This window comes from Chrysochloris asiatica, unplaced genomic scaffold (assembly GCF_000296735.1).
Source record: "Chrysochloris asiatica unplaced genomic scaffold, ChrAsi1.0 scaffold00143, whole genome shotgun sequence".
In the NCBI taxonomy this organism is placed as follows: domain Eukaryota; kingdom Metazoa; phylum Chordata; class Mammalia; order Afrosoricida; family Chrysochloridae; genus Chrysochloris; species Chrysochloris asiatica.
In genome coordinates, this window is record NW_006408661.1 from 5028773 (window position 1) to 5042336 (window position 13564).

The 13564-nt window shown below is 38.5% G+C and overlaps 1 protein-coding gene across 1 annotated transcript in view; it reads left to right on the forward strand.

Moving 5' to 3' along the window:
- The window catches only part of CDO1 (cysteine dioxygenase type 1), a 12811-nt gene extending 2712 nt beyond the window's left edge, over positions 1–10099 (forward strand). Inside the window, exons 2-5 of the mRNA XM_006870531.1 lie at positions 2299–2376; positions 4632–4786; positions 8873–9042; positions 10070–10099. Coding sequence (XP_006870593.1) covers positions 2299–2376; positions 4632–4786; positions 8873–9042; positions 10070–10099 — 433 coding nt within the window. The remainder of the gene's footprint in view (positions 1–2298; positions 2377–4631; positions 4787–8872; positions 9043–10069) is intronic.
- Positions 10100–13564: the final 3465 nt, after the last annotated feature.

Consider the following 13564-nt stretch of genomic DNA (forward strand, 5'->3'; position numbering starts at 1 on the left):
TAATTCATTTACCTCACAACAGCCCTCTGAGGGTAGGTACCGATCTTATGGCTATTTTATAGGTGAGAAGTGAAAAGCAATGAAGAGACTGGAAACTGCTTAAGGTCATACTTCTATCCAGGATTCAAACCCAGCAATATAGTTCCAGAACCTACACTCTACTACTAAACACTCTACAGACATACATTATTTTAATAATTGTCTCTGACTAGATTATTTTAAGGGCAGTGATGGTTCCTTAAGTGGTAGAATTCTCCTTCCATGTGAAAAACACAGATTTCATACCTAGACTTTAAGTGCAGCCACTAATCCTCTGTCATGGGAGGCTTGTGTGTTGCTATGATGCTGAACAGGTTTCAGTGGAGTTTCCAGACTGAAACAAATTCTAAAAGGGACAAACTCTGAGACAAACACCAGGAAAAAAGACCTGGTGATAGACTTCCAAAAATCAGCCAGTGAAAAACCAGTAGATCACAGTGGTCTAATCTCTCAGTGTGCATGAAGTCACATGACTTGGACACCAACTAGATAGCAGCTAACAACAGCCGTATTTTTGGCCAAGTGAAATCAATCAACTAGGGTAAACTGTAACCTTTCTTAATTTTTCAAACAAGGGCATATTTAAGGGCCTTGAATTAGCCTATGATCCCTGTTGGTGCAGTGATTAAGTGCTGTGTTGCTAACTGGAAGCTTAGCAGCACAGCTTGCGCTGTAAGGGGATGTGTCAGTCTGCTTCCATAAAGATTTACAGCCTTGCAAATTCTATGGGGCAGTTCTGCTTGCCCTGTAGTGTTGGTTTGAGTTGGAATCAACTCAAAGACAATGTTTTTTGTTTGGGTTGGATTAGTCTTTATTGATGAACTCTAAGACAACCAATTATATTGATTTTATCTATTCCAGAGGTATAATGAGACAAGGCTTATGGAAATGGCAAGTGTAGTTCTGGTGGACAGTTTGAGGGTGTAAGGAGAGAGAGAGATGGGAGAGTGTAATTCAATTTGATCATATTTTCTGTGTGTAATAGGTGCTCTGACACTGTGAATAATTCTGGTTTCTGACCTTGGGAGAGCCAATGTGAAGAAATGAGAGAGAATATGTTCCATTTGATATGACCCACATAGTATATTCTCAAGAAGAGCACCGTAAAGACCTAGAGGATGACACTAAGACTGGGGAAGAGAGAAGGAGGATCCTTTACAAGAACTGAGTTTACTGTGAGCAGGCTTTGAGCACGGGCCCTTGCTAAATCATAAAGGGATACAAAGTAAGAAAACTAGCAACCAAAAAGCACTGACTGAGCAACTTCAGCAGAGATAATGCTGCGCAAGCACCTGGCCCAGAGCCTAGGGCTCGGAGAGGGGAGAAAGGGACAAATAGCACAGAAGAAAGCAGATGACCATGTCAACAAACACCAAAAAATGGCAGTCTAAATGTATATCATTGATTATCAAAATTTGCTAATTAGATGGTGTCGATCATACCCATTGGGACTGTAAGACTTAAAAGTTAATTCTTCTGGTGATGTGTGTGTGTGTGTGTGTGTGTGTGTGTATAACCAATTACTGGTTTCTTGTAAGTTTAAAAAGTTATTTGCTTCCCTAATAGAGTTTTCTCTGTTATGGTTCTTCACTTAAGCCCCCATCCTATTACATTCTAAGTTCTTCTAAATGTGGTTTGTGTCTGGGCTATAATAAAACTTAAGGAAAATTTAGAATAGTTGCCTAATGAAACCTTGTTTGTCAAATTTAGGTTTACCTACCAGGTGAGGAGGCAGAAATAGCACCATTCGTGCCTAGAGCAGTAGAGCATCTTTTTTTTTTTTTTTTTTTTTTAATGTTTTGTGGATTATGTGATAGTTTACATGGGAGAACATTAGCTTTACATTCATCCTATCAGATGTCATTTCATTGCCATGGTTACAAGCCCCTCAGTTATGCCTTTTTGCAAATAATTTTCTGTGAGGAATTTTCTTTTCTTTTATTGGTTTGAGGCTATCACACTTGGAATCATGGAATTTCCTTTTGTCTTCTTCCTGCTATCTTTCTCATGCTGTTGGGTAAAACTGAGCAGCTACCTCAGGAAATGAAGTGATTAAAATCTACAAGCTTATAAAATGAGCTATGGGGGACAAAAGTGTTCTTATTTGTGCTACATTTCGAATTAGAAAACTACATTCAAAGTTGTTTCGAAATAGAAACATTAACCTTTGTTAATGAATGATACTTTGTGACTCAATTATTTTTCCTCAGTGCTTGTTTTATCAAGGAAGATTCAAACTTGTTTCTGTCTTCTTTTTAGGTATACCCGAAATCTTGTGGATCAAGGAAATGGCAAATTTAATCTGATGATTCTGTGTTGGGGTGAAGGACATGGCAGGTAAATACAACTGTTCAGTATCTATTCCAGCACTTGAAAACTACAATACCAGGCTAGCTACAAGTCTATGAACACTAGTAAATCTCATTTTATAATTTTTTGTTCACAGTGTTCCCCAACTCCAGCAAAAAGTCTCAAAGGAAGTAGCATAGGGTTTTTTAATCAAATCTATTACCAAAGCATGAAGAGTCAATCAAAGAGAGGAAATAACCAGTTTATTTTAATCTGTTTTTGTCTTCTTTGGAGTTAAACTTTACTTGGAATTATGTTAAAACTTGACCTTTGTGGTGCTTTGAGGCATATGTAAACAATCATGGGACCAAAGACCAAAGCACCTAGATGCTGGAGCTTTTAGAAAAGCAATTCACAAATTCAGAAAATTTCTTCCTCCTTTAAGTTACTTTTATTTTTTCCTTTATCTAAAGGGTAAGACAACTTAAACTCATATTTGTTCCTATACGCCTGCCACTTTTATTACCAGCTGAGAATTGTTCCCTCCTTAATTCAACTTTCTCAGTCTTTTGAGAAACAGTGAAACAAATAACCTAGGCCCATGTTTGCTGGGAGAAGGGACACATGAATTCACAAGGGTTTGGAAAGTTGATTATCAACTTCATCCTCTATGTGGTTGTTGCTAATTGTCGTCGAGTCAGTTCCGACCCATAGCAACCCTGTGTAGGGTTTCCAAGGAGCGGCTGGTGAGCTTGAACTGCCGACCTTGTGGGTCTAACTGACTTTGCAATCCAGCACATTAGCCCCAGAGTGCCACACCGGTACTCCTTAGAGGACTTTATTTATATATATGGAATGGAGTTGTTTTCATTCATTATTTCTCTCAATGTAGTTTGAAAGCAGATTTTATGTCAGGAACAGGCTCTAAGAATTTTGGAATCCTATCCTTATAGTGTATAAATGAATTAATAGAATTCAGCATATGAAATAAATGCCAGAAATTAGACAGGTTTATACAATGTAACATCACTTATCCCAGCTCCTCCCTGTATTTCAAAACCCATTACCATTCCCTTTCTTTCCTAGCCCTTCTGAATTTTGTCATTTTGATTTTAAATGCTTGATTATTCTAAGGTGTGCATACCACCCCCGTGTTATTGTTCACCTTATTGTTTGGCTGAAAACTGAGTCATAGAGGTGAGTTTATTTCCAGACCTAAAAGGTCCATAGTCTCAGGTGTTCTACCGGGCTCTCTCTGACCAGTAAACCTGGTCTTTTCTTTTCTTTTTTTTTTTTTTTTAATGATTTAGAGATTTGTGTTGAATTTTTCTCCTCCTCTATCCAGGACCTCCTAATACCCTTTTAGAGTAGTTGGTAACAGTACCATCTAGTTCTTCTGGTCATGGAGACTCATGTTCATGTGGTCCATTAGTCAATGGCACTAACTAGCATCCAAGCATCTTCACCTTTCATCAATCACCCTTCTTTTCTCTGAACAGGGAGAGACCAATAATTATATCTTAGATGAATACTCATGAACTTTTCAGACCCCAGTCACACTAGCAATCAATGTACAATAGAACGTTGCCTTTGTGAAGTGTATGCAACTGACCTTCATTCCTTCCCACCCTGCCACCTGCCACAAAACCATGGTTTCGCCAAACCCCATTTACTTTTCTTTCTACTACCAATATTGGGAGATAATCTCAGGTAGGATGCTCTCTAAAACTACAAAACTTTTACATTCTACATACTTCATGCTATAATTTTATGACTTTAACACACATACAGTCTTTTTTCCTAAAGGAAAGAGAAAAAGCCTAGGGGGAAAAAGCTGAACTATTGTTTATCTCAGTGGCACAGTTACTGTAGATGATGGTCTTTAGCTTTTCCAGACTTTTTCTAATGTACTTTTATAATCAAGTTCTGACTCAGCTTAAGTGAACTATTAAAAACTAATATCTCAGGGGAAAATGAAAGGCTTTTTTTATTTTTTATTTTTTTACTTTTATCAAAGTAGTATTATAATAGGGTTTTTTTTAAAAAGTCTTTAATGGAGGTGTTTATCAAAACTGAACCTCTTTTATGCATTGGTATTGATATGGATGGTATATTTTTGCTACTCTGCCCTGAACAATATTGATTGTAAACTGATAACATTTCAAAAATCCAGCTCTTATGGATTTTGGCCTGAGAGATTCCTATTGAAAGTGGTGCAACTGTAGCTCTGGGGGCAGACTGTTATTGCAGGTCTGAATAATGGACCATTTTCTGAGCTCCGTTTTCATTTTGTGCATCTATAGCAGTATCCATGATCACACCGACTCCCACTGCTTTCTGAAGATGCTACAGGGCAATCTAAAGGAGACACTCTTTGCCTGGCCTGACAAAAAGTCCAACGAGATGATCAAGAAGTCTGAGAGAATCTTGAGAGAAAACCAGTGTGCCTACATCAATGGTAACATTCTAGACCTTTTTCAAAGGGCAGGTGGGAATAATCTTGAGCTCCTAGCTGAACAATTGGATGCTTACACATGATTTTTCAAATACTTTGGAAATATCCTAGAAGTGGGGGAGAGGGGGGGCTAATTTTTAAGGCTTTACACCTGGATTGGAGTCACACACAAGAAAATGTGCATGCAGATTAGTGTCCACTGAAGTCATTTTCTGCCAAGACTTAGGACAATTAGTCAAATATGAATTATAAGTAGAATTTTTTTTAACAAAAGATGAAATTAGAAATAGTATCTTTGTTTTATAAAATGGTCTGTATATGATTAAGAATGTTAGCTAGTCCCTGTTTTTTGTTTTGCCTTTCTAATGTATTTTCCTCTGCCCTTGTATTGATTCTGACTCACATGATCCTATAGGACAGAGGGGAACTGCTTCTTTGGGTTTCTGAAGCTGTATGTCAATTTTCACAGGAGCAAGAAGCCTCTTTTCTCCTGAAGAATAGCTGGTGGGTTTGACTAATCTAACCATGTGGTTAGCAGCCCAATGCTTACCTCCTATGCCAGCCACCCACTACCATAGAGTCAATCCCAACTTCTAACAATTATATATAAATCTTTATGGGAGCAGACAGCCTCATCTTTCTCCCACAGAGTGGCTGGCACTGTGGACCAGCAAAGAGCTCCTGTTAGCCTACGCCACAGTGCTACCAGAGCTTTATGTCGCTGGGGCTCCTTTAGTACATATATTGTTGTTGTTGTTAAGTGCTGTCAAGTCAGTTCTGACTCAGATGATCCTGTATCTGATTCCAGAAGAGTAGCTGATGGGGTTGAAGTGCCAACCTTCTGTTCACAGTCCAGTGTTTATCCTACAGGCACACCAGGGGTCTTTAATGCCTATGTTGTTATTGTTAAGTGCCATTGAGTCGGTCCCGATTCATAGCTACCCTGTATAGGGTTTCTGAGAAGCAGCTGGTGAGTTTGAACCACTGACTGTGTTTCACAGTCCAGTACTGATTTTACAAACACCACAACAGGAACCCATAGCAGGTTTACAAGCATATCTGCAAGGAAACTTTTACAAAGCACATTACTTAGTAGTGATTTATAGATACCTTACCAAGAACTCACTTTTGCCTTTAGAAGTGACATAGGGTTGTTGTTGTTGTTGTTGTTAAGTGCCTTCAAGTCAGTTATAGTGACCCTCTATAGGGCTTCTGAGCCTTTAAACCTTTGTAGGAACAGAAAGTCTCAGCAAAGCAGCTGGGCGGACTTTGTGGTTCACAGTCCAGTACTTATTGTGTGGAGCCATTGCGCTCACTGTGAAACAGGAGAGTCAAATGCTTTTCAGGAGAAAGGCATGTTCCTAAAAAGGTAGTAATGTTCCAAAACACTCATTAAAATTTATATGGGATATTTTTCATTCCCATTCACAGATGAGGATGCCATGATAAATCATTTGCTCAAGGTCATGCAGCTCTAAGTGGCTGTCAGGATTTGAACCCAAGCAATAAGGAGCTCTGGTAGCATAGTGGTTACAAGTCGGGCTGCCAACCTTAAGGTCAGCAGTTCAAAACTACCAGCTGTTCCGCAGGAGAAAGATGTAGCTTTCTGCTTCCGTAAAGATTTACAGCCTTGGAAACCCTATGCAGGGTCACTATGAGTCGGAGCCCACTTCACAGTACATAACAACAATATGATTCCACATTGCCTACTCTTAATACGGATGCTGTCTTGTTTATATGAAATAGAGGATTGCTGAGATTTTTTTTTCCAGCAAAGCAATTATCTTTCTGTTTTGGTTCATTTGTTTTTTTGTTTTGTTTTGTTTTGTTTTTTTGCATATCTTAGAGTACAATCCTAGCATTAAATTTTCCCCTAAATTTGTTAGATCTTTAGTTAAGGAACGCAAGTCACTTGCAAAGATCATGTAGGAAGGTTTTTCCCCCATTCATATAGCACAAGGGTGTGAGCTTCTTAAGTTTATTTACTGAGGTATTGAAGGTTGTGTGGTGCCATAGGGCCAGCACTGGACTATGAACCACAAGGTTGGTGGTTCAAACTCCTCAGTTGCTCCTCAGAAACCATACTCAGGGTCGCTATGAATTGGAATTGACTCGACAGCACTTAACAATAAATAGTAATGCATAATGTGGGAAGTTCTGTTGTGGTGCTGTAGGATAAACACTGGACTGTTAACCAAAAAGTCATTGGTTCAAGACCACCAGACGTTCCTCAGAAACTTAATATAAGGTCACCTCGGAAACCCTGTACAGGGTCGCTATGGGTCGGAACCGACTCGACGGCACTTAACAACAACAACAACAACAACAACAATGAGTCAGAACTGACTTGACTTGCACAGAAACAATGCATTGGGTGGAGTCTTGGTGTGGGAGAGCACCGGATTGCTAATGGAAAGGTTGGTGGTTCAAACCCACCAGCCATTCCTCAGAAACACTATACAGGGTCTCTATGCATTGTAACTGACTCACTGAACTTAGCAACAGTATTAACATGCATAAGACCTACCTGATTCCCAAGAAGAGTTAGTTGTCTGTCCTTTCAATGACACTTTCAACTAGTGTCATTGAAAGGAGCTCTGGTAGCGTAGTGGTTACAAATCGGGCTGCTAATCTCACGGTCAGCAGTTAAAAACTACTAGCTGTTCCACAGAAGAAAGATGAGGCTTTCTGCTCCTGTAAAGATTTACAGCCTCGGAAACCCTATGCAGGGTCGCTATGAGTCAGAACCGATTCCACGGCACACAACAACAACAACAGTGTCATTGAGCTTTTTTTTGTGAAACTTGATTAGCTCTTCAAGAACAGATATGCTTTATCAAGGGTCTGTAATTCAAAAGTCTATAGTGGTGAACACTGTGATAAAACTGGGGAGCAGGCCACATGATCTAAGGGGGCAGCAGCGGCCACTCAGTTCCAATGAGATAGTCCTGATTTCTGTTTCCATAGAAGTTGGAACTACCAAGTTTTAGGTGAAATTGCGCCAATCTGTAAAATATTGGATGAGATTAACTAAATACTGTTTGTAGACAAATAACTCAAAACCAGTTACTGTGGAGTTAACATCAACTCATGGCAACTCTATGTATGTCAGAGTAGAATTGTGCTCTAAAGAGTTTTCAATGGCAGAGGTTTCATTTTGGCAAGGCTTTCATCCAAGGTATCTCTGAATGGACTCAAAGCTGTAATCTTTTGTCTAGCAGTCCATGCATGTCTCTGTGGACACACATGTGCATGAAGTGGCATTGGCTGGGAATTGAACCCTGGTCTCTTGCATGGGGCCTGGTCCTTCAAGAGTTTTTTGGTCAGTTGGGTTTTAACTGGAAATGTCTTCTTCAGTTTGGAAGCAGTGTTCAGCATAGGGTAAAGGTGAGGAAAGAATAGTGGTATGACCAGTTGCCTATTTTAATGGGCAAGAGGTGGACAGTTTCTGAAGCAAACTGGCACCCATAAGTTTCACCAAGAAAGGTGTCCAGATTACTGTACCACAGTGTACACAGCAGGCAAGACCAAAAAAAACGGAAAAAACCCCAAACCAAGATGAATAACAATAGGGCTCATACACAAGCCTGTGGATGTCAGGCAAGGTTCTTAAAAGGATGATAACTTGCTTTTACAGACTTTGTTTTACACACAAAATCCTATTTGACAATATTCTGGCAGGTAGGTGATGAAGAAAGTGGGAATTGTATCATTCGATATATAAATTCTCACTTAACTTGTCTATTTCACCCCATGGGTAGCTTATGATGTAATGTTGTCTCCTCTGGAAATAGGTAGGTAGCCTACCTTCAAGAATCCAAATTTTCACTCTTTTGTCTCTTTTCCCATCTTTGTGTCTACATGTTTATGCCTTTTTCAGTCTTTTATTATCATGCCTTACAGTTCTCACAAAGGAGCAGAGACTAGCACGCCACTTACCATCTTTAGCTGCAAGTTTAATCTTAACTGATTTCTCTGAATTTCACGTGCATCAAAACTGATTCATGATATTAGGTGACTAACAAAGTTTTTGTCTTCATTTGTTATCTAAACTTCTGCTTCTGTCCTTTCCTCTTGCATATTGTTTAGATTCCATTGGTTTACATCGGGTAGAGAATACCAGCCACACAGAGCCTGCTGTGAGCCTTCACCTCTACATTCCACCTTTTGATACCTGCCATGCCTTTGATCAAAGAACAGGGCATAAAAACAAAGTCACTATGACATTTCATAGCAAGTTTGGAATCAGGACTCCATTTGTAAGTATAATTTTCCTCCCTTAGGATGAAATGTTTTGCTAGGTATGGATTGATACTATTACATCATATGCATTGCTTTCCTGTTCTATATGTTATTTGAATACTTTCAGTATTTTTGGAGAAAAAGAGTAACTGTAAAGTTGGGGGAAAGGCCATACCTTAATTTTAAAAAGCTACAACTGGGTGACAGTTTTAATTATAAATAAAAGTGAAATGCAATTATTTAAACAACAACAACAACAAACCTTGAAATGTCCTGGTGTGGCACTGTACGATAAGCGCAGGACTGCAAGGTCAATTTGAACCACAGGGTCAGAGGTTCAAACTTGGACACCCTATTCAGGGTCTTCATGAGTCAGAATCGAATCAACTACACTCAACAACAATTAGGGAAATATGAATGCCAATAAAATAATTGCATGTAAAAATTATTGCTATCACATCTACTTTGCTGGAACTGTACAAATAACTTGCATGCTTAACCTTTGCAAAGCTGTCACCCTGTTCTGATGACATAAAAAAGGGACTGTTTCAATTGCTAAGTGTGATTTTTCTTTAAGTTATGCCACTATTTAGACCATAAACTGGCAAGAATATAATAACATATTTTCCTTTGAAGAACTAAAGTTTGCACCTAAAATATTAAGACAATCAATGTTCATATGATATGTCAATCTACTTCTGATGAAGTAAATTTACTATTTAGGGGAATGCCCTTTAATTAGTAAGCACAATGTTTAGAAATAGACAATACATAAAATCAGAGACTTAAAACATCTTCATAAATTTATGAAAGGACAGCCTTTGAGAGCAGCTAGAACAGAATTTTCTCAAGTTACGACTATGCTTTAGCTTTCTCAGTCCAGTCCCCAAAAGAGATGCTTATCACAGGAACAGAATAATTATGCCCCATTGTTATAGCCAAGTTCTACATGGTAGGAAAAGCAAGACAACTCACGTAGTAACCTTTCAGGTCTTATGTAAAAGATCCTTACATAGCTTTATTTTTTTTCTTTCTTTCTTAAAGACAACGTCAACTTCATTGGAGAATAACTGAGGAGCACCAGACCGTGTGAGGTTCTACTTTAAGGTCCAATGAACATCTTGCCTTGAACTGGAAGGCTTCCTATCATTTGCTGTGCAGTAATACACTTAAATAAGCCAATATTTAGATTGACTATAGGGCAGAGGCTAACTATAAGGCACTAAGTATGCAAATAGTATCTTGAGCGACTGCAGAAAAAAAAAAACGTATTAAAGAAAAAAAGTCTGTGATTTAAAAATCAATTGTTCTCCTGGTTCTATCTTCTAATTCCATTGGAACTGTGCTGGGACTGTCAATGAAGGTTTTTATAGGTTTTGGAAACTCTTTAGTCTCTGAACTGTAATTAGCAATTAAGTGAAAAATGCAGACATCATCTAGTCTGCCTTGCTACCTGGAGGACTAATATAGATGTCTTTAATGTACTTTGTATGTTCTTAATATTTGAAGAGAATATTTTAAATCTGTGGATTTTATTTTTTCAATCTTATTTTACAAATTCCTTTTCTATGGATAATAGGTGGTTGTAGATAGAGAAACGTAAAGCATTTTGTTATTTGGTAATGAAGCAAAGGGCAAGGGATTTAGGAAAGTACATGTGTCTAAACCTATAAAAACAAAACAAAACAAAAAAACCCCATCCTATATCTAATGTATCCAGTAGTCAGAGTCAAAGACTTCTTACTGCTACCAAAATTGCCAAATAATTTTAATAAAACTGGATTTGAGTACAACTTGACTTGTCCTTTTTGATTAACATGATAAGAATTTCCTATAAATCAAATTTTCTTGCTATTAGGTATACTACGAAATGTACTTCTGGAAAATCTATTATGCTATAAGAATGTGAGAAGGCGAAACAATGCATTTAAAGTCAATTTACCTTTTTGGACTTCAGTTGTATCTACTAATTAGGCTACAGATCCCAACCTGAGGGCCTCGGTCCTACTGTGACCCACAGACAAAATCAGGTTAGCCTGCAAATTATGTGTCTGTGTGTATGTATATGTGTTTAAATGTGAATTGGCTTCCAACATTTAAAAACTGAACATTTCATAGAAATATGTTTCTCTTCTTTGTTACTGGCAAAGCCTACATAGGTATATGAGTGAGAGCCTATTAGGGCACATGTAACAACAATAACAACAGCATGATGCATTTACAGCTAAAAAAATCTGTCATCGTATTTCCTGCCTGTAGAATATTGGGGGTCTGACAACCTTTCATTTAATCCAGTCTTGTTCTTTATAGTCAAGGTTGGCTGTGTTTCTGCTGATACAAAGATCCCAAGAACCTTATTGGTTTCCCATACATATGACAAGAGTCCTGGTGTGGTGTTGTAGGATAAGCACTGGACTGGTAACCTCAAAGTCAGTGGTTCAAACCCACTAGTCATTACTTGGAAATGGAATTGAGGACTGAAAGGCACTTAACAACAACAACTATGTATATAACAGGAATTCACTCCAATAGACAAGAGGTTTATTTATCCATAGATATTTCCTAGATGATTTAATCTCTATTTTTGTTTTTTGCTAAGATGGCCAAGAAACAACTCTTAAATATCCTGGATGCTTTCTGTTTTTATTAAGAGGACTTGTGACTCACACCTTTATCTCCTCAAAGAGCCTCAAGTCTGACCTTTTGATCCATCTGAGATAGTAGCAAAAGGTTGTGTAGGGCTTTCCTGCCTGAACTTTAGCCTCCCTTGCAATCTGGGAATTTGAAGTCATCAAGTACTGGTATAGTGGTGTTTTTGTTTTGGTTTCTTTTCATTGTTGTCAGGTGCCAGTGAGTCGGAACCAACTCACAGTGACCCTGTTCTGCACAGCAGAACGAAACAATGTCCGATCCTGGGCCAACCTCACTACCGCTGCCACACTTAAATCCATCAATGATGCCACCTGGCCCATCCATCTCGTTAGAGGTCTTCCTCTTTTTCTCTGACCCTCCACCTTACCCAGCATGACATCCTTCTCCAACAATTGTTTCCTCCGGACAATATGTCCAAAGTATGAGAGACGAAGCTTAGCCATCCTGGCCTCCAAGGAGCACTCTGGCCGCACTTCTTCCAAAACAGATCTATTGGTTCTTTTGGCAGTCCATGGAACTTTCAGTATTCTCCTCCAACATCACAACTCAAAGGCATCAATTCTTCTACGATCTTTCTTATTCACTGTACAGCTTTCGCATCCATATGAGGCTATTGAAAACACAATGGCCTGGGTCAGGCGCACCTTAGTCCTCAAGCTGACATCTCTGCTCTTCAACACTTTAAAAAGTGCCTGTGCAGCAGATTTGCCCAATGCAATATGTTGTCTGATCTCTTGACTGCTACTTCCGCGAGTGTTGATAGTTGATCCAAGAAGAATGAAGTCCTTGACAACTTCAATCTTTTCTCCATTGATAAGAATGTTGTTTATTAGTCCAGTGGTGAGGATTCTTTTCATAGTCCTTCCATAATTTATCTCTCTCCTTTCACATAACAACATAAATAGAATAAATCAGGCTACACACACCTTAACAATTTGCATGGAAATCTCAGATAAATGTCTGTTTTTAATCTTTACAAGTTTTGCTACCATATAACTTCAGAATGCAATTCAGTTATGTTGTCTGCCACTATATTGCAATGATACCCTTTCAGTTTTGTTTTGTTTTTTAATGTTTTATTGTGAATTATGTGATAGTTTACTTGGAAGAACATTAGCTTTACATTCACCCTATCATATATCATTTCATTGCCATGGTTACAATCCCCTCCATGCATCATCAACCAACCAAAGCATTTCTTTCAGTCTTGAATAATATGTTCATATTTTCCTTCTGGAGTCCTGGTGTGGCGTTGTGGGTTAATGCGCCAGATTGCAAGGCCATTTGAACTGCAAGGTTGGCGGTTCAAGCTCACCAGCTGCTCCTCGGAAACCCTATCCAGGGTCGCTAGGGGTTGGAACCAACTCGATGGCACTTAAAACAGCAACAACAACTTTCCTTCTGAGCTCTCAATATCCATATTTCCACTAATATTCTGTGCAGAAAAACTTAGTTTGTTCTCTAGGGCAATCTGTTTTTTCCTCTACTACCCTACTTGCTCCCTTCTCAATCCTCACTAGCAGAGTTGATAACATCCGTATTTCTAGTAAGTTTATTCAAGGTAACCTAGACTTTTTTCTGTCATGCTCCTCAAAAGGCTTCCAGCTTCTCCACATTTTTGGTATTTGTAACAATAGCACTGAATTTCCTGGGACCAAATTATCTATTTTCATAACCAAATTTTGTTCATAATAAAATTACCGCAGACTTAATTAAAGCAACACAAATTTCATGGCCAGCTTTATTATGGTTGTTTTTGTTAAGTGACAGGCTCATAGCGACCCAGTATAGGGTTTCTGAGGAGCTATTGGTGAGTTTGAATCACCGACCTTGTGGTTCAAACAAATTTTGAAGTCCTGTGCTTATTCTGTATTTTTTATTGTTGTT